The 26,269-nt window shown below is 35.7% G+C and overlaps 1 protein-coding gene across 1 annotated transcript in view; it reads right to left on the bottom strand.

Annotated features, from left to right (window-relative positions):
- LOC141401473 (cubilin homolog) overlaps positions 1–26,269 on the bottom strand; it is a 49,266-nt gene that overhangs the window by 9,885 nt on the left and 13,112 nt on the right. The window contains exons 12-16 of the mRNA XM_073981737.1: positions 24,657–26,260; positions 24,496–24,587; positions 11,732–12,209; positions 11,515–11,672; positions 7,324–9,113 (exon numbers count right to left, since the gene is read on the bottom strand). Of these exons, the coding sequence (XP_073837838.1) occupies positions 7,324–9,113; positions 11,515–11,672; positions 11,732–12,209; positions 24,496–24,587; positions 24,657–26,260 (4,122 nt within the window). The remainder of the gene's footprint in view (positions 1–7,323; positions 9,114–11,514; positions 11,673–11,731; positions 12,210–24,495; positions 24,588–24,656; positions 26,261–26,269) is intronic.

Here is a 26,269-nt window from a genome sequence, read left to right as displayed (position 1 = left end):
AGTGCGTCACCTTTAGGTGTTGTTATGACGCCTTTCCCAATCCATCGTATTTCCTGTATGGCAGTAATATCGGCCTTGTACTTTTCAAGTACGTCTGCCAACATTCCAGGTGCAGATTCGCAGATCATGGTCCTTAAAACGTTTGCGGGGTTCGTCAACTTTAGAGGGGGTTGTTTTTCTTTTCTTTCTTTTTTTCATAGTATGCTGGTTTTTCTAGGGGAGGGTTACTAGCCCGACGCCCAAACCCAAGTTTTTAACGTTCTTATGGGAGAACGCGCGGCACATGTTAGCTCACTACCTTTTACGCACTAAGGTACCAACTTTTATAAAGGAAAAACCAAAAGGTTAAAACACAGAAAATGCCATAACCCATTTATTTTTCAACCGATTTCTTTGGTTTTCGCCATTTTGTAAAGCTAACTAAATTTCCTTCTTGATGAAGGTAAATAATTACGTAGTTTGGTGTCTTCTACGCAGCCTAGAGCACGAGGAAAATCCTTTTCCTGTTTTTTAATGCGTTTTTGTCACACTTAAATCACTATAACTTAACCATTTATTACCCGATTTTTAAAAAATTATGGCTTGTTCAAAAGACATAATTTTCTCTTTTTCAAATATAAAAAATAAGCTGTAAAAGTCCGTTGTGGAAAAAATAAGTTATGTCCGTTTTAATTTGAAAATCCAAGAAACCCCGTTTTTCACTACATTTGCCGTTATAAAATTAAAAAACGAAGTGACCCAAAGAAACCAAAGATATTTTCGTCTTCCATGGACTCCCACGAAACTGAATTTATGCTTCAGAACCCCTGCAAAAAAATTTTGTCAAATTTTGTAGCAGAGTGTTATTATTCTTCTTATTTGACTACTGATATTGTTTGTCGTGTTTATGACAGTGCTAAGGTAGATCTCCTTCTTTTCCGTTTAACTCCTTGAGGAGCAGAGGGCCTCTACAAACAACCTCCAGGATGTTCTGTCATTTGCTAGTGCTTTTATTACGCTCCATGATTTTCCGGTGCTTTCTAACTCCTTCCAGGAGTTCCAGATACATCGTAATTGATTGAAAGTTCCGTTAGCTTTACCAATTCTACTTGCAAATCCGCTCCGCCTTCGATTGCAATTATACTTCCCAGATAACAGAATTTCTCCACGAATTCAATCGGTTCGTCTCCAATAAAAAAGGGGTTTGGGTTTATGGATTTCGTGTTTATTGCTTTTGTTTTACTTATATAGATCTTAAGTCCTGCTTTAGCTGACTCTGTTACTAAGTCGTTAATTATACCCTCAGCATTTCTGCTAACGAGGGTATATACACTTTCATACGGGCAAAATGTGCCTCATCGAAATAATGGTTTTAGACCCCAAGTATGTTTGGACGAAATGTGTTTCAGACAATTTGGAGTCGATTGAGCAATGTCCGTCTGTCTGTCTGGCTGGCTGGCTGGAGCGCACGATAACTCTCGAACGGATCAACCGATTCGGTCCAAAATTTGGCTTTCGTAATATTTTGTCCAAACTTAGTTTAAGTTCGAAGATGGGTTATATCGGTCCACTCCTTCTGGTACCTCCCCCACAAAAGTTTGAAAATGTTCGGAAAATTTGTACGTACGATAACTCTTGAAGGAAGTAACCGATTCGGTACATAATTTGCAACTCGTGAAATGTCTACCCGACTAAGATGAGGTATCAATATGGACTCAGTCGGGCCACTCTTTCGGGTACCTCCCACACAAAATTTCGGATAAGTTCAGTTTTGGACCTGCTCTCGAATCGCTTTAATTTTTGTTTGAGCAACTTGTATTCACTGCCCCCCATACGACGGCACAAGTTTCATCAGGGGCAAGTCCATACTTCCTGAGAAAATAGCCTGAAAGTTGAACAAAACCCCTATGACACCGTGTGAGGTGGTTGGAGCGCATAATAACTCTCGAACGGATCTGCCGATTGGGTCCAAAATTTGGCCTTAGTAATATTTTGTCCAAACATAGTTTAAGTTCGAAGATAAGCCATATCGGTCCACACCTTCAGGTACCTCCCCCACAAAATTTCAAAAATGTTCGGAAAAATTTTTCGTACGGTAACTTTTGAAGGGAGTGGCCGAATTTGTCCATACTTTACACATCCTAATATGTCTACCAGATATAGATCAGGTTCAAATATGGACTATATTTGTCCATTTCATCCAGTACCTCCCAAACAAAATTTCGGATAAGTTCACTTTAAGACCTGCTATCGAATCACTTTGATTTTTGTTGAAACAACTTGCATTCGCTGCCTCAATTACGATGGTAAACATTGTTTTAAGGGCAAATCCACAATTATTGAGCAAACAGCCCGAAGGTTATAAAAACCCCCTATGGCACCATATGTAGTGGCTGGGGATCCAAATTTTAAACCCCTCTAAATACATACGTTTTTTGGGAAAAATTGTTTCAATATACACAGGCTGAGGGTATATCTCTGTCGGCCAAGCCGACTGATACTTTTTTACTTGTTTTTGACTGCATATCGCTGTGTTTTGTGGACAAAAGACATATGTCATCTGCATAGGCCAGGTCCTCTAGGTTCTCCGTTAAAGTCCACTGAATTCCTCGATTTTTATGATTCATTGTGTCAGTAAGGACTTTGTCGATGAGCAGCAGGAATAAAATGGGTGAAAGTAAGCAGCCTTGTCTTACACCCGACATAGGAGTGAACGGTTCAGAGAGGCGACAATTGTGTGAAACTCTGCATTTAAAGTCTTCGTATTGCGCTTTTATGAGATTGGTCAATTTCTTGGGGATGGCAAGCGTGTTAAGAATACTCCAAATTGTTTGACGGTAAACACTGTCGAAAACAGTAGTATAATCAATGAAGGCTAGATATATGTATGTGGGTTTGCCATTCTTTTGTCTGCTCCATTATGATTCGGAGTGTATTTATGTGATCAACGCATGATTTATTTGCTCGAAATCCTGCCTGCTGCTTACGAAGTTTAGATTCAATTGTTGCGCTTATCCTGTTTAAAAGGATTTGTGTCAGAATTTTTGATGGTATTGATAGCATTGATATTCCCCTGTAGTTATTACACTGAGAAAGATCTCCTTTTTTTGGGATTTTAATTATTATTCCTTCTAGCCAGTCTTCTGGTAGTTTTTCTTCTTCCCAGATTTTTTTTATGAGTGGGTGGAATATTTTTGCCATTTTGTCGGGGCAGCATTTTAATATTTCTATTATTTCTATTTCTATTATTTTTTAGTTTCCTAATAGCATTTTCAATGCCAAGGACATCGGGACAACTGGTGTTTATATCGAGGGGCGGTGGCGCTATAATTTCTGTTGAGATGAGAATAAAAGAGGTATTAGGATAGTTGTTCAGAGTTTCCATGAAGTGGTCTCGCCATCTTATTAGTTGTTCATCGGTATTCGAAATGAGAGTTCCATCTTTAGACTTAATTGGCCGATCTGATGAAATATCCTTTCCAATAAGCTTCTTAGTAAGTTTATAAACGGTTTTAGTGTCATTTTTACTAGCAGCGTCGTTAGCTAGAGTGGCAAGTTCGTCTATGAATAACCTTTTGTCCTTTCTACAAGCTTTACAAGCTAAGGTAGATGAACTGTTTAAATATCTCGAAATTGTTTGTCGCAAGTTCTGTAAACGCATTTCGCATCGGTAAGATCAACTAGAGTTGGGCAATCTCGTTCAATTGAACGATCCGGATCATTATCTCGTTCAATGGACACCGGTAATTTCTTTGACAAAACTGCGTATGCTTAATTTCACACTTTAGTTTTTATGATGTTACTCATTCGTCTTTGAACGAGGACAGTGATCCGGATCGTTCAACTGAACGAGATTGCCCAACTCTAACATCAACTCTTAGCGCCGTTTACTGCCAAACAAATTTAAGCAGACTTGTTGAAGGTGTCAGTAACTTCGTTTACACATAATGTCAATACGTATATTGTCAGCATAACTTTTTCACGTTCGCATATCGAAGGGCTCTCTCCTCGTCTGAAACCTCTTTAGGTACTAAACTGTCCTAAAAGGGTTTTTCCTATTTTTAGTTAAGAATCTGTTAAACTCAGACAAATACCTTTAAATTGTTCCACATACATCCCAGAAGCGACAAAGGAGAATTTTCTTATATGCACCCCGATTCCTATTAGCTCATTGATATGTGACCCACTGTTTATCTCCGAGTCTGTACGGCGCACAATGTCGCGAGTTCATATTAACTGTGGCCAAAAATAGAAGGAGTTGTCGTAGGTGCATCAATTTTGGTACACGTACCTATTATTGACTTGCAATCTTCAGGACAAAAAATTGGGTTGGTCGGTCCACGTTTTGATATAGCCCCCATAGAACCGTACCTCCCGATTTTCGGTATTTTGAATTTTTTAGACACAATGACCAACCGAAGTATTCAAATTTTGTGGTTAGCCTTCGGCAGAGGTATCAAACATTCCAACAGAGAATTGTGGGCTTAGGTCCACGTTTTGATATAGCCCAGATACAACGGTACCTCCCGATTATCGGTATTTTGAAGATTTTAGCCTCATTATTACACCGAAATTGCTGAAATTTGGTATTTAGTCTTCGTAGTGGGCATTATACCTTCACCTTGAAATTTGTCTGCATAGGTCCACGCCTTCATATAGCCCCCATAGAACGGTACCTCCCGATTTTCGGTATTTTGGAGGTTTTAGCTTGTTTATCACACCGAAATGGCTGAAAATTGGTATTAAGTCTCCGTTGGGGGACTTATAACCTTCCACCAGAAATATGTCGGTATAGGTCCTCGTCTTCCTATAGCCCCCATAGAACCGTGCCTCCTCATTTTCGGTATTTTGAGTGTTTTGGCTTCAATATCCACCCGATATGACTGAAATTTGGTGTTTAGTCTTCATATTGTTTGTGAGCATATTGAATATATCAAACTCTTGTCTTTATATATGAGAAATTTCCTTTAAAAAATTTTTTTGACCGATTAGTGGTCAAAAAACGGTCAATTTTTTCTAAAAATTAGAATTTTGATATTCGCTGCTCACAATTTTTTTAAAAATTGTTTTTTTTTTTAAATTCTCTCGTTTGAAAGCAAGATTATTAGGTACCTAATAAGCCCACAAAAATATATGATGATCGGTTCATTCGTTTTCGCGCTATACCCAACACCGCAAAACGATTTGTTAAAAAAGGGGGCATCCTCTCAATGAGGTGGTCGCTGAAAAAGAGAAATGACACATTCGTCTGCAAACCTCTGCAGCTGGGACCTTTATATATTTGAAGTACTCACTTTTTACTACTCATACAGCAACAAATATCGATATACACTTTTATACAATTTTTTTCCCACTCCACTTAATTTAAAATTTGCTTCAGAAAATTAATAAACTTAGTAATAAATGTTTGGGTAAATGTAAACACCATATGATTAATATTTACATGCAAACAAAAGTATAGCCAAGTTTATTACATCCCAGGAGAACTTAGGAACCATTTTTGCAGCGACCGTTACTTTTAAATTTTAAATATTAACGCATAATATAATTTATTAATTTTAGAAAAAAAAAACACAAAATACGTATTAACTAAAATTGTCGGATTTGAATCCTCATATCGACACCTCCAAATAATAGTATGCTAAGTCTAAAAAGTGAGTTTTGCAGGAGAAGCTCTCAAAGTTTGGAAATTTTTTTGAACTTCAGTACTATGCTAAGTCAATATTTGTTTATAACTTCTGTTCGGATTGGCCGATCATTACCAAAATTAGACAGAATTTATGTTAAAGGACGTTCGACACCTCCAAATAATAGTTTGCTAATTCTGAAAAGCGAGTTTTTCAGGACAAGCTCTAAAATTTTGGAAATTTCTTTGACCTTCAGTACTATGCTAAGTAAATATTTGTTTATAACTTTTGTTCGGATTGTCCGATCATTACCAAAATTTGACAGAATTTAAGTTAAAGGACGTTAAATATAAAAATGTAAAGAACTTGAAAACATACTAAGTCGACTTAGCATACTATTGTTTGGAGGCGTCGATATAGCAAAAACTACTTCACGTATTAGTACCAAAATTCAGATTCTTCTTAATTAATATGTTTTCTATCACTCCCCATCAATAAATTTGTTCAACGAAGTATTAAGTTTTTACCATTTTTGGCCACGGTCGTGATACTGTGCGGCGTGCCATAAGGCACCATTTGTAGAGAAGTTTTACATGGCTGAAATACTCAGGAAATTTGGACAATATTAAAATGTGGGCTATGTTTCCACCGTTGAAAATTTGCGATGAAAAAGTTTGCCAACTTATATTGAAATCGGTTCAGATTTGGATATAGCTGCTATATATATTTTCGCCCGATTTGAGGTATTTCTTGCACCAAAAACGCAAATTCTGTCCAAACGCAAATTCTGCATCAAACACGCAAATTCTGTCCAATTTTGATAAAATTTGGGAAGTGTCACCGAATTCGGACTAGAACAAAATTTGCCAAATTATATTGAAATCGGTTCTGATTTGGATATAGCTCTCATATATATTTCGTCCGGTTTAAGATATTTGGTGCACCAACCAAGCAATGCTACCGAATTTGAAAAAAAAAAGATTTGCCAAATTATATTGAAATCGGTTCAGATTTGGATATAGCTCTCATATATATTTTCGGTGCACCAAGCACGCAAATTCTGTCCAATTTTGAATATAACTCCCATATATATTTTCGCCCGATTTGAGGTAGTAGTTGCACCAAACACGCAAATTCTGTCCAATTTTGATGCAATTTGGGAAATGTAACCAAATTCGAAATTCGTATAACTCACATATATATATTTTCGCTCGATTTGAGGTATTTGGTGCAATAAATACGCAAATTCCGTGCAATTTTGATGCAATTTGGAAAATGTCACTGTTAAATGTAGTTCAGTGTCCACCTGAAATGAAAGAGGGACTTAGATAAGTCGGGGGCTTTTCCATGTTAAAGCCGGTCAGAAGCGCCGGAAGAAATTTAGATCAAAGGTTAAAACCAATCTCACTAAGCTGTAATAGACGAATGTTGTGCTTCATTAAGGTAAGTAACCTTAAAACTGACTGTTTGAAGTTAGAGTAAATTATTAGCCATGGACGAATGAAAAGTCCAAAAGGAAAAGGTTCTACACTACTACTTTTTTGTGTGACCGTCAAAGAAGAGAACGAAAAACAATGAGCCTATTCACACGAAAAGTGGTGAACTGAAGTGAATGACTATTCTTTTACATTACTTTATGGAGACATTAAAAATTATGTATTGTAGTTAAATAGCCACATTATATATGTTTATGTACTTCTTACTTGTTTTTACTTACTTGCTTGCATTTGGCATTATTAAATCGCCGATATTTAGGAACTCCATGCGTACACGCAAGCCCTTGGGTACAGTTATTTTCCAACGGCAATGGCTGGCGTAATATGATCTTATGGGAAAATGTAATGTTATTGGTCCCGATTCACCCTCAATATCGCTATGACATTGGCCACCGAAACGATTATATTTTATTTGGAATCCACGGTATTGTGAAGTTTTGGCAAAAGTTCGAAATCTGATGATGACCTTATTCACATTCAAATCGAATTGGGAACCTGTTGTGGTGTTGCCATAAATAAATATCGACGGTATAACCTCAGCGTCAGTATCCGTGGGAACTATGGGTATTACTTCTAAATGATCCATGGCTTGTGGTCTATTGGGACTGAAGGGTAAACTAATATCCTGGACAATTAAACGTATTCGAATATCTGTTGGTTGGTTGATAACATAATCACACTGGCTATGAGAGGGATATCCACCGGGTTGGGGATAGCCGGGCGAAGTTATCGGATCACTGGAGGCGGTAAATAATCCACCACATTTACCAATGGAAAGTTGCACCTTAAAACCAGCTCTGGGTTCGCTGACATGTGTCACATAGTGGATATATAACATATTTTGTGTAGTCTTTAGTAGAGGTGGCTTGCGATGATATTTTCCCAGACTTTTGGCCAAAGCTGTGGCACCATCAAACAGTTCTACATACTCTTGGTCAAAGTATTTGGTGTTCATGTCAAAACCTGGTAAGAATTCTATGTCGATCAATTCTCCAGGCGGGGCCACTATTCTCCACTCACATTCGGAATGTGGTTGTGGCACATTGGGATAATTCGGTGTGGTAATATTAATAGCGGGCGCTTCTGGTATCAAACGATACTCTTCGTTACACTCGGAATATTCACGATAGGTTAGATTCCAACGATTTGGTGACAATTGCATGCCAGAATTTATGCTGTATTTGACTGTGAGGTAATTGCTGCTGGAGTTTAATTGGAGTTGTGTTACATTTTGGGGAATACAAATTTTACCGGGCGGCAAAAGCGGTGCATTTTCATCAAAACCGTCATATAACAGGACATAACTATGACACTCCCATGTGTATTTCGCTATAGAAGGAGCAAAATCTAGTTTTAACAGTATACGCTTGCCGGGCCGAACTGTTATGCGCCACAGACAACTCCTTTCTTGCATAAATTTATCGCCCTCTATAAACCCTACCGATTGGGTTAAATTCGAACCACAACTTGTTCCAATTCTGGCAGCAAATCCCTTACGGCTAACCGATGCATCTGTAACAAGATTCAATTTTACATTTGGTGTACCATGATAAACGCCATAGGGCTCAAATGATTTGTCAGGAGTATCACAAAGTTTGGCCTCTTCTCGCCAATGCAGCAAATCGCTGGACGATGATATTTTTATATAATCTGCTGTACAACGATCCGTCACTTCCAGCTTAACTTCGTAAATCTCGGCAACCACATGATGGGTATTTAAGAAAGGTTTAAAAATCCAATCACAATCGAGATTATTGTCATATCCAGACGGATAATTGGGAGAATAAATCATAACAGCGGCAGAAGGTTTTAATATTCTATCAACATGGCACTTTGATGTTGTTGTATTTGCGGCAACAATTTTTGTGTTGCTCACATTCCACGACAATTGAAAATAGTTGGGATTTTCGATGTCTGTTTCGAAATAGACCACATTTGAACTGGATACAAAATACCAGGGTGAAGATGAACTTTCTACAGGAAGTGCTGTATTGTCATAGCCATCATATAACTGGTAGGAAAGGGGAGAGATAAAATATATTTTAAAGAATAGAGAAACATAGTCATTGTTTGGGTGATGTTTCAAGTTTCGCGTTGACGTCCAAAAATTTTAAATTATTTTGACGTTCATACTTAGCGTTCCTATCACTTTTGCATTTGTGGTTGCTGTTTGTCAAGGCGTAACGCAAAACTTAAATCGAATGTTTACTCTGGGTACTAATATCTCGATTTGCGTCGTAATTAATCTTCTCTACTTACTTCTTCATGGATATGTATGGTATTTTGGCGTTTTATTCACATTTCCAGACCGAATTAGCTAAAATTTGAGATTTAGGGTTCTTAGTGACCAACAACTTTTAGTCCAAAAATTATGGATGGTACCTCCTGATTTTCGGTATTTTGAGGATTATAGCTAAAAATTGTAACCGAACTAGCTGTAATTTGATATTCGAGGTTCGCAGTGGTCACATAACTTCTTCACTGAAAATCGCCAACATATGTTTATCTTTTGGTATAACACCATATAACGGTACCTCCCGAATTTCAGTATTTTGAGGATTTTACCCACAATTTTTACCTGAACTAGCTGCAATTTGACATTTGAGTTTCTTTATGGCTATGAAACTTACCCACCAAAAATCGTCAACATATATAGGTATATATAATGGTACCTCCAATTTTCGGTATTTTGAGGATTTTAGCGAAAATGTTTAACCGAACTACCCGTAATTTAAGATTTGAGATTCCCAGCGGTCACAAAACGTTCTCAATAAAAATGTTCAATATAGTTTCTTTTTTGGTATGGGCTCCAAATAAGCACACCTTCTGATTTTGCTAAAATTTTTACCCGAACTAGCTGTAATTCCGATTTTCGGAATTTTGAGTACTTTAGCTACAATTTTTAACCGAAATAACTGTAATTTGACAGTTCAGGTTCTTTTTGGCTACGAAACTTCTCCAATAAAAATCGTCAACATAGGTCCATATTTTGATATAGCCCCCATATAACGGTACCTCCCGATTTTCGATATTTTGACGATTTTAGCTATAATTTTTAACCGAACTAATTTGACATTTCAGTTTCTCTGTGGCTACGAAACATCTCCAATAAAAATCGTCAACATAGGTCCACATTTTGAGATAGCCCCCATTAACGGTACCCCCCGATTTTCGATATTTTGAGATGTTAGCTAACATTTTTAACCGAACCAACCGTAATTTAACATTTGAGATTCCCAGCGGTCACAAAATGTTCTCAATAAAAATTTCAATGTAGTTCCTTGTTCTCTGTGGCTACGAAACTTCTCCAATAAAAATCGTCAACATAGGTCCATATTTTGATATAGTCCCCATATAACGGTACCTCCCGATTTTCGATAGTTTGAGGATTTTAGCTATAATTTTTAACCGAACTAACTGTAATTAGACATTTCAGGTTCTCTGTGGCTACGAAACTTCTCCAATAAAAATCGTCAACATAGGTCCATATTTTGATATAGCCCCCATATAACGGTACCTCCCGATTTTCGATATTTTAAGGATATTAGCTAAAATTTTTAACCGAACTACCCGTAATTTAACATTTAAGATTTACAGTGGCCTCAAAACGTTATCAATAAAAATTGTCAATATAGTTCCACTTCTTGGTATAGGCCCCATCTACGCGCACCTTCCGATTTTCGATATTTTGAGAATTTTAGCTGTATTTCTTGATCGAACTCGCTGTAATTTGACATTTGAGGCTCCTGTTGGTCACACTTATCCACTAAAACCTGACGATATAGGTCCATGTTTTGGTATAGACCCCATATAACGGTACCTCCCGATTTTCGGTTTTTTGGGGGTTTTGCCAACATTACTACCAGAAATTTGACATTTGTGGTTCTATACAGTCACGAAACTTCTCAACCAAAAAATGTTAACATAGGGACATGTTTTGGTAAAGCCCCAGTATAACGGTGCCTCCTGATTTTCGATTGGTCTTAGCTACATTTTTTGACAGAACTATACGTAATATGGAATTTGAGGTTTCCTGAAGTCACAAAAATTTTCCACCAAAATTGTCTAAATAGGTCCATTCTTTGATATAGCCCCCCTATAAGGATACCGCCTGATTGAATACATTTGTTAGATTAGATAATTTAGGCATCTGGGGTAGATTGTACAAAAAATTCTGCCAGGCTGAACATAACGTATTTTTACTTCTTAAAAATTTCCCTGTTAAATATAGCGACTAAAGGACAAGCCGGTCTTATCAAACAATTAATTATAATTAAATTCGTTATTTTTTTCTGGAACCAATAGACGAATCTTCCATAGCAAAATATGCGGATTTTGCTGTTTTCCATTTTCGGGTGCCAATTACCGACCCAAATCGAATTATCTGTAATTCTGTAATTAGGCTTTCCTACCTTCAAACCATCACGATAGTGTTTAAAATACAATCCCACATACTGCTGTCGTGGTACCATAATTCGCCAGGCATACGGCTCATCGTCATTACTTAGCAACGAAATGGGTGGGGATTCTATAAGGCCTCTTGTTTGATTTATAAACTCGCTTAAATGTGCTGAAACATAGAATAAATTATTTTCTGCAATGAAAATCGCCAAAAAAGTTCGTTCTTACCATAACTCCATTTCAACTTAAAACCCTTACCACTGCTGGCCTCTGAACTACGAAATACCAAGCGCATGGAATCGTATGATTTTATTACATTTTCAGGTATCTCAGTACCACAATATATCCCTCGGGTTTTGGAATCAGCCGAACTACGCACTTCCAAATAGTCTTCATTGCAATGGTCACTCTTTGGCATATCAAGATCTTCAAATTCGATTTGCAAAGTATTACCAAATTTTGCTGTTATTGTCCAGCTACATTCAACATTGGCAGGATATGACGATGGATAAGAAGGTGATGTTAATGTTCCACGTACTGCAGTTATATCGCCACCGCAGGCATGTTGTTGAGTTGAGAATTTTGCACGAAAGTTGATTCCTTTCGCGTATAAATAAAGTCGCTCTGTCTCGAACACCATATTTGATTGGAAATTCTCACAAATACGACCTACGCTGCCATCTATCTCCTTATCTAGACTTAATATCTAAAAAATAGAGAAGGATTTTTAGCAACAAGAAATGTGCAGGAATGTTTGGAATGACAGAAGTTTGCTGTGATTAGAAGAGATTTGTAAAACCGTATACATGGCCCCAGCACATTTCTCGATAGCAAAACTAATTTTGACTGATCTAAATATACTGTTATGAATGTAACTGGGGGATTTATTTTAATTTATATAAAGTTGCCTTAATTTATGGCGAACTATGGGGGAGTAAAACAATGGAAGGGTATAATGTTACTAAGGTAAATTGTCTATAATTTTTAATTAAGGTGAACGGTTTGGAATCTTTTAGTCCAAATTCCGTCACAAATTCCGAATTGAACCAAAATTGGACATATATATGGTAACATGAGGCGCCTTCGCCACGTTTTTGTTCAAAATGCTCTCATATCGACACCGTTAAAGTTTTTTCAATTTTTATTATTGGTAAAAATATTAGCATATCTTGACTATTAGCTTTAATATATAAATGGTTACAATTTTGTTTTTTAAATATTATTTTTGAGAATTTACAAAATGTCTAAAACGTGGGGAAGCCTCCCCACCTATGGGGCAGCTTCGCCATCGATATGGAACATTCTCCATCGAATTCTAAAACTATAATTTACCATACTCCTTCTTTAAATATCAACATTATGCGAAAAAGCAACATGTTTTCTATTGAATAATCTAAAATTATTCAAAAATTTACAACAAGAAACAGATTGTAGTGCTTAATTGGAGTAGGTACCTTGAATTTAGATACAAAAAGCATAATATTACTAAAACAAGATTCGTTTAGGATAATATTTGATTTTAACTTCACATTATAGTGTGGTATATCTATGGCATAAAGAATTTAAGTTAAACATGACAAATATCTAACATTAATCCACCACACCCCTATCATGGCGTAGGCGCCCACCCCTTATATATTTCATAATGTTAATACAGTCGAACCTCGATTATCCGTAATGGTCGGGACCGGAGGCATCACGGATAATCGATTTTCCCGGATAATGGAATCATTGTTTTTTTGTAGCTTCTCAACACATTTTTAAGTATAAATGGCATAATAATTTACATATTTTTACAATAAAATTTAACTGTGCTATTTTTGTATATCTATTAAAGGAATGGAATGAAATAAAAATAAGAATTCAGTCATTTACATCTGCATAAAAATATTTCGAGAACATAAAGCAATTTATTAGTACTTTTCATTGATACATAAACACTATTTTTTCTTTTTTGATTTTCTTTTGATTTTGTTTGTCTCTTCTTATGCATTTTCCTCCTGTTAGTTACAAGCTTCCGTTGTATTCGGTAAAGTTGTAATTGATCTTGTTTTGACCCATGGAGTCCAACAATGTTGTGGACTCATGTATAGCTCCTATTAAAGTTATTTTTGGTAGAATTATATAATCTTCATCAGATTAATCTGAATTGACTTTGTCCCAAGGTTTTTGTGATACCATAAATACACAAATTGTTTGAAACGGAAGAATTTCTTAATCAAATTAAATGGAATTTGTGCTTTTACTCCGGATAATGGAGTTTATAACGAATAACAGAGGTAATGAAAAAATACCAACATTTCATTTCTATCCCGGATAATGGAGGTTCCCGGATAATCGATTCACGGATAATCGAGGTTCGACTGTATATTGACATTTGTAATTCCTTTTTTCATGCGAATTATTGGGATTTATATTCTTCTGTAGTTGTCTTCTAACGGTATAAAATGTGTTTTTGATATCACAAAAGGTAAAGATAATATCACAAAACATACCAACCATAATTATTTTTCCCAATACCCTGAAAACACAAAACCGTGTGCGTCCGATATCATACCTATGACACAACTGCCAACTTTTGGGAGATGATAGATCTTCATTAAACTTACAATTTTGCCTTTAACGGATTTTTCCTAGCACTTGTAGTTTGCGAGAAAATCGGCGCTGGCGTAGCCGCCCCAGTGTCGAAGGAGCCCCATGTTACCATATATAAAGTTGAACATAAAAATATAGATGGGAGCTATATCCAAATCTGAACCAATTCTTAATAAAATAAAAAGAGTTCGTCCCTTGGTCAAAAAATTATCTTCGCCACTTTTTATTTATGTCCGACAATAAATGCGATCTGTACACGCAAATATTTGTTAGAAATATGTTTGGATCCAAACAAATATTTGTTTGGGACTGATTGCAAACAAATATATGTTTGGATTCAAACATAATTTGTTTGTGTCCAAACAAATATATGTTTGTAACATTTTGTGACATATCTCAATTTAATATGTTTGAGTACCAACATATTTTTTATGTTAGAACATCTTTTTTATGGGTGGAGAGGATTTTTGTCAAAGAGAGTAACAACAGGGCTCTCCCAGCTGCGGAATGCTGGTTTATAATAAAGAGCTGTATGCATGGTGTAATGCGTAAAACACGTGTGTTTCGTGCTTTGTTGTTGTTAACCAACGTAGCAAGCGAAGAGGAAAAGAAAAAAAAATGGTATTACTTATGTTGGTCTTTTTCATCAGTGTTCTAGAGAACATCGCTGAGTAAAGACGGTAAAGTGAGTGAATAAATCAGTGTTTTGTCTTTTATTAAAGAAATTGTGCTTTTTATAAAAGAGCTTAGTGATAAGTGAGTGAGTGAGTGACTGACAGATCATCGACCAGACGAAACGGCTGAAGCTAGAAGCTTGAAATTTTGAGTGTAGATTGCTGTTGGTATGTAGGCGTGAGATAAGGCTCGGTTTTTGGAAATTCGAACTGGAAGGGTACGAAAAGTACTAAAAGGTACTAAATATGGTACCCTTTGTATTAGGCAAACGGGAAGAGCTAGAATTCTGAAATTTGGAATGAGGGTCACTGGTGGAGAGTTAGAAAGATCTACAAAAGGGTTTTTTGAATTTCGACCTATAAGTGTTCGAAAAACACTAAAAGTTATAAAATTTAGTACCAGTTGTATATTTTGAACGGCTATAGCTAGAATCTTGGAATTTGGTATGGAAATCAAGGTTGGAAAGTGGTGTTTTAAAGGAAATGGTTTTGGAAATTCGTACTCGTATGTATGAAAAGTACTAAATGGTACTAAATTTAGTACAATTTGGATTTGGGTGAACGGATAGAGCTAGAAACCTGAAATTTGGAATTAAGATTACTGCTGAAGTGTAAGATTGTGATATGAGGGTGGTTTTAAAAATTTCTTGCTTATGGGTACGAAATGGTACTAAATTTGGTACAATTGGGATTTGGGTGAACGGATAGAGCTGGAATTTTGAAATGTGGAATTAAAATTACTGTTGGAATGTAGGATTGCAGTGGTTTTGAAAATTCGTACTTATGGGTACGAAAAGTACTAAATTGTACATGTTAATATATACTAAATAAAGCTAGAAATGGTACTAAAGTTGGTACAATTCGGATTTGGGTGTATGGATAGCGCTGGAATCCTAAAATTTGGAATTAAGACTACCGTTGGGCTGCAGGATTGAGGAAGTTTTGGAAATTAGTACTAATGGGTACGGGAAGTACTAAATAGTACAACATTTGGTACAATTTGGATATGAGTGAACGGGTAGAGCTGGAACCTTGAAATTTGGAATTAAAATTATTGTTGGAGTGTAGGATTTATGTGGTTTTGGAAATTCGTACTTATGGGTACGAAAAGTACTAAATGGTACTAAACTTGGTACAATTTAGATTTCGGTAAATGAATAGATCTGTAATCCTGAAATTTTGAGATTACTGTTGGGCTGTAGGATTGAGGAAGTTTGGAAATTTGTACTAATGGGTACGGAAAGTACTTAATGGTACTACATTTGGTACAATTTGGATTTAGTGAACGGATAGCGCTGGAATCCTGAAATTTGGAATTAAGATTACTGTTGGGCTGTAGGATTGAGGAAGTTTTGGAAAATGGGTGCGGGAAGTATTAAATGGTACTAAATTTGGTTAAATTTGGATTAGAGTGAACTGATTGAGCTGGAACCCTAAAGTTTTGGAAATTCGTACTCATGGGTACGAAAAGTACTAAATGGTACTAAATTTGGTAAAAATTAGTTTTGGATTGAAATTTGGAATTGAGGTTACTTTTGGAGTGTAGGATTGAGGTAGATTTGGACATTCGTACTTATGGGTACGAAAAGTACTAAGTGGTACGAAATTTGGTACAAATTAGATTTGGTTGAACAGATGGAGCAGGAATCTTGAGATCTGGAATTACGCTTACAGTCGAAGTGCAGGATTTAGGTAGTTTTAAAAATTCGAACTTATGGGTACTGAAAGTACGATCTGAAATCCTGAAATTTGGATTTAAAATTACTTTTGGACTGTAGGATTGAGAAAGGTTTGAAAATTCCTACTTATGGTTACGAAAAGTACTAAATGATATTAAATTTGCTACAATTGAACGAACGCGTAGTGCTGGAATCCTTAAATTTTGAAGAAAGATTACTGTTAGAGTGTAGGATTGAGGTTGTTTTGGAAATTCGTACTTATGGACGCGGAATGTATTAAATGGTTTTACATTTAGTAAAATTTGTATTTGGGTGAACATATTGAGCAGGAGTCTTGAGATATGACATTACGATTACTGTCGCAGTGCAGAATTTAAAAATTCGAACCTATGGGTACTCAAAGTACTAAATTTGGTATAATTTGGATTTGGGTGAACGGTTCGAGCTTGAATCCTGAAATTTGGAATTAAGATTGCTGTTGTACTAAATGGCACTAAATTGGCACGATTTGGATTTGGGTGAACAGATACTGCTGGAATTCTGAGATTTGCAATTACGAATACTGTTACTGTTAGTATTTGGTATTAGTAAGTATACTAAATGGTACCCAATTTGTTATTGGGCGTAGTGACAGGGTTGGTATATGCGGGTGGTTTAAGAAATACGTACCATAAATTTACTAAATTGGTCTAAATGTATCAGGTGTAGGAACAGAGCTGAAAAAACTTTGGTAAAATTTTTTATTGTGTAAAGGGATTAGCAGCAGCATTTTGGTATATTGGGAGGAGGTTTCGGAAATTCGTACTATAATTGGTTTTTGGGGGAACTGATAGAGTTGGAAATTAGAGTCGCGGTTTGCATATTGGGTTTATATAAGAAAGTAATTTTTTGAAGGTTATACTCAGGTGTATGAAAAGTACTAAATTTTGTACCTTTTTAGTATTGCATGAAATGCGTACAAAGTCTGAAATGTGGCAGGGTACCAAAATTAGTCTTGGGTGTATTCTTTACAAGAATATTTTACCACATTGGGACAGAAATCTTTTAATTAAAATGCCTCTAAAAATTTGGCTCGCTGTTGATGATTTTTAAATGGATCTTAAGTGGTACGAACAGTACAAAAATAAATATTAATTAAAATTGGTTTTAGTACAACAAAATATTTAGATGGTGAACACTAATTCCATATTAAATATTGTTTATTTTTTTATGTCCTTTCCGCATACGAAGTAGCGGGCATTTTGCTAGTACATTTTATAATTGAATCAAAAAGGTGAATGGAAATATTTTATTGGACAAGGAAGAAATCGCTTTTAATATTGGTAATTACATCAATACATTTTTCATATACATACATACATATGTATATTTGAAATATGGATGTTCCTATTTATTACATTATATAATCATTTGATTCCAGATGCCGATTTCCCGCTGATGATTTCAGTTTTGAGGAAAATGTGTTTTATTTCACAACTAAGGAGAAGCGTTCAACGATGTTTCTATATAATTTTTTCGTTTTAAAAGTGCGACTTTTTATACATTTTTTCATTCAGTTATTCTTTTATTGAACTCTGTTTCGTATTTCCTTTTAATTTTTTATGTACCTATGTGTCTGTGGTGGATTTTGCTTTTTTCTATGCCTTTCAATAAACCACCACCATTTATAAATGTGTGTATATGTTTGAGAAAGCCAGTGAGCGCTAACTGAGGGAGCGTAAATTTCAATGTGAAACACATTGAAATGTATGCTCACTTGCTCTCAGAAAGCGCCCACTGATGCATGTGTTTGTTTTTTTTTTGTGTGGCTTTTGGGTTTGTATTTGTTTGCACCCAAACATATAATTTGTATGCAGGACCCATACATATAATTTGTATGCAGGACCCAAACATATGTTATATTTGAGACTGATTGCAAACAAATTTATGTTTGCTGCAAAATATGTTTGGGACATATGTTAGATAGGCGTTTTCTTCCTCCGTGTAGAAGAATAATAATGCCGTAAGATCCGATGGCTTATGAACCGAACTATTTAAGACATGAGGCGACACGCTGATAAGGTGTATAGTTAGACCCATCTGACAGAAGGAATGCGTACCCGACATTGAAAAGTGAGCAATCTATGTCTCGTCCACACCGACGTAGCCAGGGGGGGGGCCCGGGGGGCCCGGGCCCCCCCCGAAATGATTTTAGTTCCCATATGATATTAGCCTATGTTACACATTTTTTAATTTTTGAGTAAAATTTTAAATTGTTCAAGAAATATGTAAAGTAGTTCGAAGCATTTCAGGGATTTATTTAACTACATTGGTATACTTTTGTCCAACATATTTGAAAATATAAAAATAATGAGCAAGTTAGGCTTTTTGAGCATTTTTATGCATAGTTCTTGTTAAGTTTTAATGTGTTGTTTAAGAGTTTAATCGGAATTTTAGGCTGACTGTGTTACCGAGTTCAGAACAATACGTTTATTTGCATTTATTGAACGTTTGTAACATATTAGGCCCAATACTTTGGCTTTTAAATAACATCCAGAAAAAACATTTTTGCGATATTTTGTTTTTGAAATTTTTTATAAGAGCAATTCAACAATAAAATGTAAAACCGTGATTTTGAAATTCATAACTATTACAAATTCTTTATTATGTTGAAATTTGCAATAAAAAACTATGTATATCAAACATTTTTTATGATATAACTAGCGGACCCGGCGAACTTTGTCTCGCTATTAAGGAATAAAATTTCATACAAAAACTCAATTTTCGATTTTTCCAATTTTCCGCCTTTCCAGAGAGATTTTCCAAAATGTTCTTCCGTAAAGACCTTCTCCTCGAAAATACGAATAACTGACACAAAATTTTACAGAAATCGGCCTAGCCGTTCTCATTTTATGAATTACTATACATTTTTTACACCATTTTTATATATATATATAGATTTCTGTTCCACCGCAGTGTCGTAAATGTATATTGGACAAAAGAATTTTTCTGTCGAATTTTTATGTTTTGTTCGACCTTTCGAATGTTAATAAAATCAAGATTATTGAGCTTGAGGTCAATGTTTATATTTTACTAGCTGAACCCGGTGCGCTTCGCTACTCTGAATAAGGTAAAATATATTTTGACAAATTTATTTGTAGGCCAATTTTCGTCTCATTGCAACTTTCATTAAAATCGGGTATATAAAGCGTGTTTGTGCATCAAATACATGAAATCGGCCGAAAATATATATAGGCGCTATATCCAAATCTGAACCGATTACAATATGATTTGGCAAATTTATTTCTAGACCAAATTCCTGCACACATCCAAAATTTGGAGACATTATCTGTTACCATTCTATAGATATTTGCATAAAAAATATAAATTTTTTGGAGGTACCTCCGATTCTGATGCTATATCTCCGGATCAACGCATAATTTCAGAAATTTTTATAGCCTATGTTACCTTCAGGCCATCGTTTCAGCGGTTTTTGAGTCCATAAAGTTCAAACAAACAAACGTGCAAACATTTTTCTACTTTATATATATCAGGAATATTGTCAATTATTTCATATTCCATTTCAGAAAAAAAGGATAATTTTTTTTCGCGCTACATCAACGATTTTTGATATGTAGGTTAAGAAAAAGATTCCCAGTACGAATCTGGTCGCGCGCCAATTTTTGGTTGTTCCGGACAAAAGTTATGGCGCTTTTATTTCGCTTTTTAAGAAAGAAAATATTATAAAAACGCTAATTATTTTAATGAGCACAATTGTTACAAAAAAGTTCTCTCGAAGTGACTTCAGCGAGTAGATTTTATAATACCTGCAAAATGTTACACAGAATTCGCGGAATGTACTTAAAATTGCTAAATTATTGAATATAAGTCTACTTTTTTCAAAATTAAAGCCCATTTAGTGGTCATATAATTACATAAAAAATTGTTGTGGATCCAAACTTCACGGCGTATCAAATGATACTGCTATCATACAGATTGGTGTTATAGTTTGGATGTTACAGCCAAAATAAGCACATATTTTGGTCAAAAAATAATTTTTTGTTCGAAAAAATATTTTTTTCACATGCATTATGTAGTAGAAAACATTGTAAAAATTTACAGGAATACTTCCTTCATTTTGCTTAAATCGCCCAATAAAATAGACGGATTTTGCTTTATTGACATTCACATTAAAGCTTTCCCATTAGGGAAGCTAATTGGGTTAATGAGGATATATGTCAAAGCTTCTGAAATGGAAATAGAGGTCAAATAACCCATTTTTATTTATATGCATTTGAAAATACGTGTAAATCGCGTAATTATCAAAATCATTTTGTCCGCATGTGATTTTCATGTACAGCAAGACCATATCTTTTAATTTGTATATATTTTTCGAAATTTAATTTGGAGGCTAAGATGTAGCATCAGCTGCATCTTAGCATTAAAATACCTATAAAATATCGCTAATTTGCGCAAAGTGCATACAATTTTTGTCCGCATCCGATTTCAATGTCCACCATGAAAATCTACATCGATATATATCTATTTCAAGGCGATCAATTAAGAACCGTGGATGTAGCATCACGCGCTATTTTTTGGGATAAAATGAATTTAGCTCCCTTATCACTGAAGTTTTCAAAACTCTGTTTCCGCTAAAACGAAGATGCTGTATTAGTTGTTTCATTGCAGTGGAAACGAACCGCAGAAAACGCGATAAAATACGCGTTATTTCCAAAAACAATTTTAGGTGATTTTTCTACTTTGGACTTTCTTGTAACTCGCGTTTTAGTGGATGGATTTTCACGGGGAATGATTTATTAGATCCGGAACGTAAAAAACTAAAATGTGCAATCAAGTACGAGGAAATCGAATGACAATTGTAAAAATTAGGCCCGAAAAATATGATTTTTAGAAAAATGTGCGCACAAAATTTCCGTATTTGGATGCAGATTTCTATGAAGCTGTGTAGACTACATTCACGACACATATATCAAATAACTCAGAATCGCGAGTTCTACAATCCTATATACGATTTTTTGTAAAACCTGTTTGCGGAATGAAATTAGAAGAAAATGTCAAAAAACACTGTAAAACTGGCTTCAAAATGTCAGCATCATTTAATGGTAGAAGCAGTTCAAATTTTGAAAAGTAATACATTAGTGAGATTATCCTTATTTAGTTTGCTTCTACTTTTACTTTGACAGGAAAATCGAGAGAAGTGTGGTTTACTCACAAATCGAGAGAAAACAAAAAAAGACATGGTGGCTTCAACCCATTTTTACCCATTTTTTAACATAAATATAGCCACAGCTTCCACACAAATTATCTTTTAAGGCCAATATTTTTTGCCGCATCCAACAACATTTCATTGTATCCAAAAATATTTAATTTGTATAGTATAGAACCACAAGTCGCGTATTCTAAAAGGGTGAACCTTGGCTTCAGCTATGTTAAATTTTCAAAAATGTTGGTGATATATTGATTTATTATATTATATTATTTCCAATATTTCAAAATTACAATGAATTTTATCTTCAGAGATATTTCTGTCAATTACTCTTTAAATAAAACAAGAAGAAAACGTCATAGAAACCCACGGCAATTGTATTTTGGGAAGTACTTTCAATGGATGCACATTTCTAGAAATGTTAATTTTTCCTCCTTCGGTAAAGAACCTTGTGACGACAAACGAAATCTAAATCTTTTTCGACAAAATCTCAACAAGTACCACTCGACTTTGCGGACAGGAATATACCCTGAGCCTGTGTGAATTGAAACTTTCATCTATAGACAGATCGAATAGCGGCTACACAGCCAAAATCCTTAAACCCAAAAACTATGCATTAGGAGATTTTCAGAAATTTGTAGCCATTTTCGGACGTATGAACTTGCAAACAAAATATGGATTTGTATCATTGATCACAAGTGTTGCAGAGGAGGTATGGAGAAATGGACCGGACCGACATAGTTCATTTTGGGCGTAGATCTTATTTTGGGAGTCATTCCTTTCAAAAGATATTGCGCCCACCAGTCTTTTCAGTTCGCCACAGTATAATTTTCACCTTTTGTCTCTTATGTCAGGAAATATGGACTTGCCCACGAAAAACATAATACCGCTCTAAACACAAGGAATACCTTTAGTTAAAAAAAAATTAAGATCCTCGAATATACCTTATACTGCACTTAAACAACTATTTCGAAGATTTGTGAGGGAAGTACCCCAGTATGGCCCATTTTCGAGCAAAAACTAAGTTTGGAAAAAATATTACTAAATCCAAAGTTTGGACCAAATCTGTTGCTCCGTTCAAGAAAACTCGCTCATACCACTTTAGCTAAAATTCTTGAAAATTGGGTGGAAAATACCAGAAGAAGTGTACCGAAAAGCACCATCTTCGAATTTTGTATATATATAAGGCTCGCTGAAATATTGCGATAAACAAAGTTTGGACCAACGCAGTATCCGGTTCGTAAGTTGTCGTTCGCACTAGCCACTACATGATTGCCTTAGGGGTTCTTTACAGCTTTCAGGCCATTTTCTCTGGAAGTATAGACTTGCCTCTGAAAAATATGTACGGTAGTAATAGGAGCCCCGAGAACACTTGTTGCAAAAAAGCAATGCGTTTCCAGAGAGAGAGATAAATAAAAATATTTATTGATTTATTTATTTCATATTTTTACTTATAACTAAATTATTAGCATAAAGGAAGTGAAGCCATGACCATTGAGGTCTTAAGCTTACACAGCTTATCCAGAGAGGTCTTAAACTGCAAGTTTGCCGAATGAGTAGATCGATCTTCGAAGTTCATCAAAATATCACTAAGGCCAAATGTTGGACCGAATCGGTTGATCTGTTGGAGAATTATCGTGCTCTTCAGGCGGCTACCCAGACGAACGGATATAGCTAAGTCGACTCCAAGTTTTCTGAAACAGATTTCTTCCAAACACACAGATTATAAAAAAGGAAGATTGGGAAAATTGTGTTTATGGATTTTTGCTAAAAGAATGTATAGACCTTGGATTGGGCGAAATAATTTCATTTTAAAATAAGTTAAGACTGGATTCCAGCGTTTCCCTTGTTCCTGATAAGTTTATGAGAAGATCCAGAATTTCTATAAGAGAAGTCCGACGATTGGATGCCAAAATTAGTCTATTGACAGATGCACGATTTGGCGATAGAATTTGTCATTTACATATCCGCGAATAGGTGCTAGAATTTCTTGATGGATAGCCTAACTATTGCTCAGCATTAGTTCTCGGCCTTCAGAAATTCTTTGTGATAAGTAGACATCGGATTTTTGCTTATTTTTGGAAATTATAATGTTAAGATATTTGAAAATTAAATGTTATGATATTTCTAAGGTTTTCCATTGTATTCGATTTCTTTTGGTCTTACCGAAGGTTTACATCTTTGCTAAATAAGACATTTTCGCTAACATGAACTTTCAAAATTTTGGTCAGGTGGGCCCCCCCCGAAATGAAATCCTGGCTACGTCCCTGCTCGTCCACAATAAAGAAGTCTGCTCTCTATTGCATACAAAGTAGCGTCCAATATATTGTGTGAACGAATTGCGGGTAGGGTTTATATAATTTGGCAATATCAGTGAGGCTTTAGACCTGGACTATTCACCATTGACCAAATGTACTCTGCATTAAATCCTTGAAAACCCCCGAAGAGATGCAGATCGACACTTACCATATTTTTGTCGATTCAATACGTTCAGAGGTTTTCCAGGCCATGTCTGAGTTTGGTATTCTTGCAAAACGTTAGCAATCTATGTCTCGTCCACAATAAAGAAGTCTGCTGTCTATTGCATACAAAGAAGCGTCTAATATAGTGTGTGAACGAATTGCAATCCGCATGACGGTACACGCAGAATGGGAAGGCCAAGGCTTCAATGGGGGTAAACGAGTGGAAGACGAGATCAAAAAAACATGATATTCAAATTATTCGACTTAAGTTCTGTAGAGGGCCTCTTACTTGTAATGACAAAACTTACTTCTCCAACAAAACTCAGCAGTGTGGGAAATTTTGCTAGTTCAATGTTATTAGAAAAGAAACACTTACACTCAATCTATTGGTATTACAATCTTTCGTTCCATTGTCGGTCTTTATACAGGCACACTCCAATTCCAAGATGTTCAAACTTATTGAGTTGCCTTAAATTAAAAAACAACAATTATTAACACTTGTTTCCCAATTAACCTGAAAAGTTACCATTGACTTACCTGCAGGCACATTAAATGTCCATACACAAATTTCATTTGAAGTGGCAGCAACTAAACCCGAGTCCATTTCTATTACCCCACCACACTCCTTCCGATAGTGTAGGATAAAACGACTACCAAATTGGGATTGTCGGTTTTTATATTCAACATTTATACGGCTACTATTAAATACAAGATACGTTTTAATCGAATCGCATATTTTTTTAATATCGGTTGCAGGCAATGTTGTGAACTTTAAATAATTCTGATCACAATTTGAGGTCTGATTAAATTGCGTTTCAAAAATTATTCTAGTCTGCAATGCATTGGGAACTATAATTTGCCATGTGCAGCTTTGTTCCGCGGTCGTATTTAGTGGATAATTTGGCGAAGATATGATGGCAGAAGTTCCTCGAACAAGGCCGCCACAAATGGCGTCTCTCGTGTGATAAATAGCATTGACGAATTGGCGACCTCTAGAAGGACTAGAGATGTAGCGGATATACAAGCGATTTGCTGGGGAATTTATAGTTGTTGGTGTTGGTTGATTACCGCATAATCGCATCAAATTGCGGGTGGAATTCTTCGATTCCTTTATAATAAGAGCATCCGTGATACAGCTCCCATCGACCTTTTCATATTCATCGGATGTGAAAACAATTTGTTGACCAGCCTCTGCTTCAATGTACCACTCACAGTCCATACCGCCGCTATAGGGATAATTTGGTGACTTAATGATGCCAAATGAAGAAGTGAAAATCTGGCCACAACCAACACGAGAATATTCTGCCCGAAAACCATTCTTATTGTTTGAATAATCGGTTACGAACAACACTCTCAAGTGATTACCCTCAGAGGTTATAACTTCATCCGGTCGAATGCATAGATGGTGCTTCTTTAAGACATCCTCATCCTTCATATCCCACACTTCGACATAATCATATTCGCATTCCATATTGGAAGCCTCTAGACTGAGGTGTGAAAACGCCAATTTGATGTTATCATTTGGGCCAGCCTTTATGTCCCATTGACAGTTCAGTAGCTCTGGATAAGGTTCAGGAAAGTTGGGCGATTCAATAATACCCTTAATGTGATCCAAAATCATGTTACAGTTGGTCTCGTAGTCAATTACGAAATCAGGCATATCACCAGCAATTTTTGTGGGTGTAAAAATAATTAAAACTTCATTACCGCTTGATAAGAACTTTAGTTGACCATCTTTTATGACCTCTGAACAATTTTGTTTCAACAATGATTTGGAGGCTGTAGAACCATCATACACACGCAAGTTATTGCTACGACAAAATTCTGTGACATCTTCCGTGGAGGGAGTTATGTTAAAGGAAATCGAAGAGCCCTCTGCTACATGAATTAACCAATCACAAGTTGAACCCACTTCCAGAACGGTTAACATATGTGGCGAATGTATGGATCCTTTATACGAAGTCAATTTACCACCACAACCTGTTTCAATTTGTTGCCAATTTAAATAGAATCCAGACCTCTCAACGGAATTATCTGTGGTGAAACGTAAATATAAGCTATTGCCGAATGAGGGTATTCTAGTGGGAATTTCTTCACCACAGTAACGGCCTATAAGCGGTGATGTTGGGTATTGTCCATTTCTGAAACGA

This window comes from Musca autumnalis, unplaced genomic scaffold, assembly GCF_047663935.1.
Source record: "Musca autumnalis isolate F117 unplaced genomic scaffold, ASM4766393v1 scaffold_4, whole genome shotgun sequence".
Lineage (NCBI taxonomy): Eukaryota > Metazoa > Arthropoda > Insecta > Diptera > Muscidae > Musca > Musca autumnalis.
Note: the sequence above shows the minus strand (reverse complement) of the source record. Positions and strands in the feature narration are given on the sequence as shown.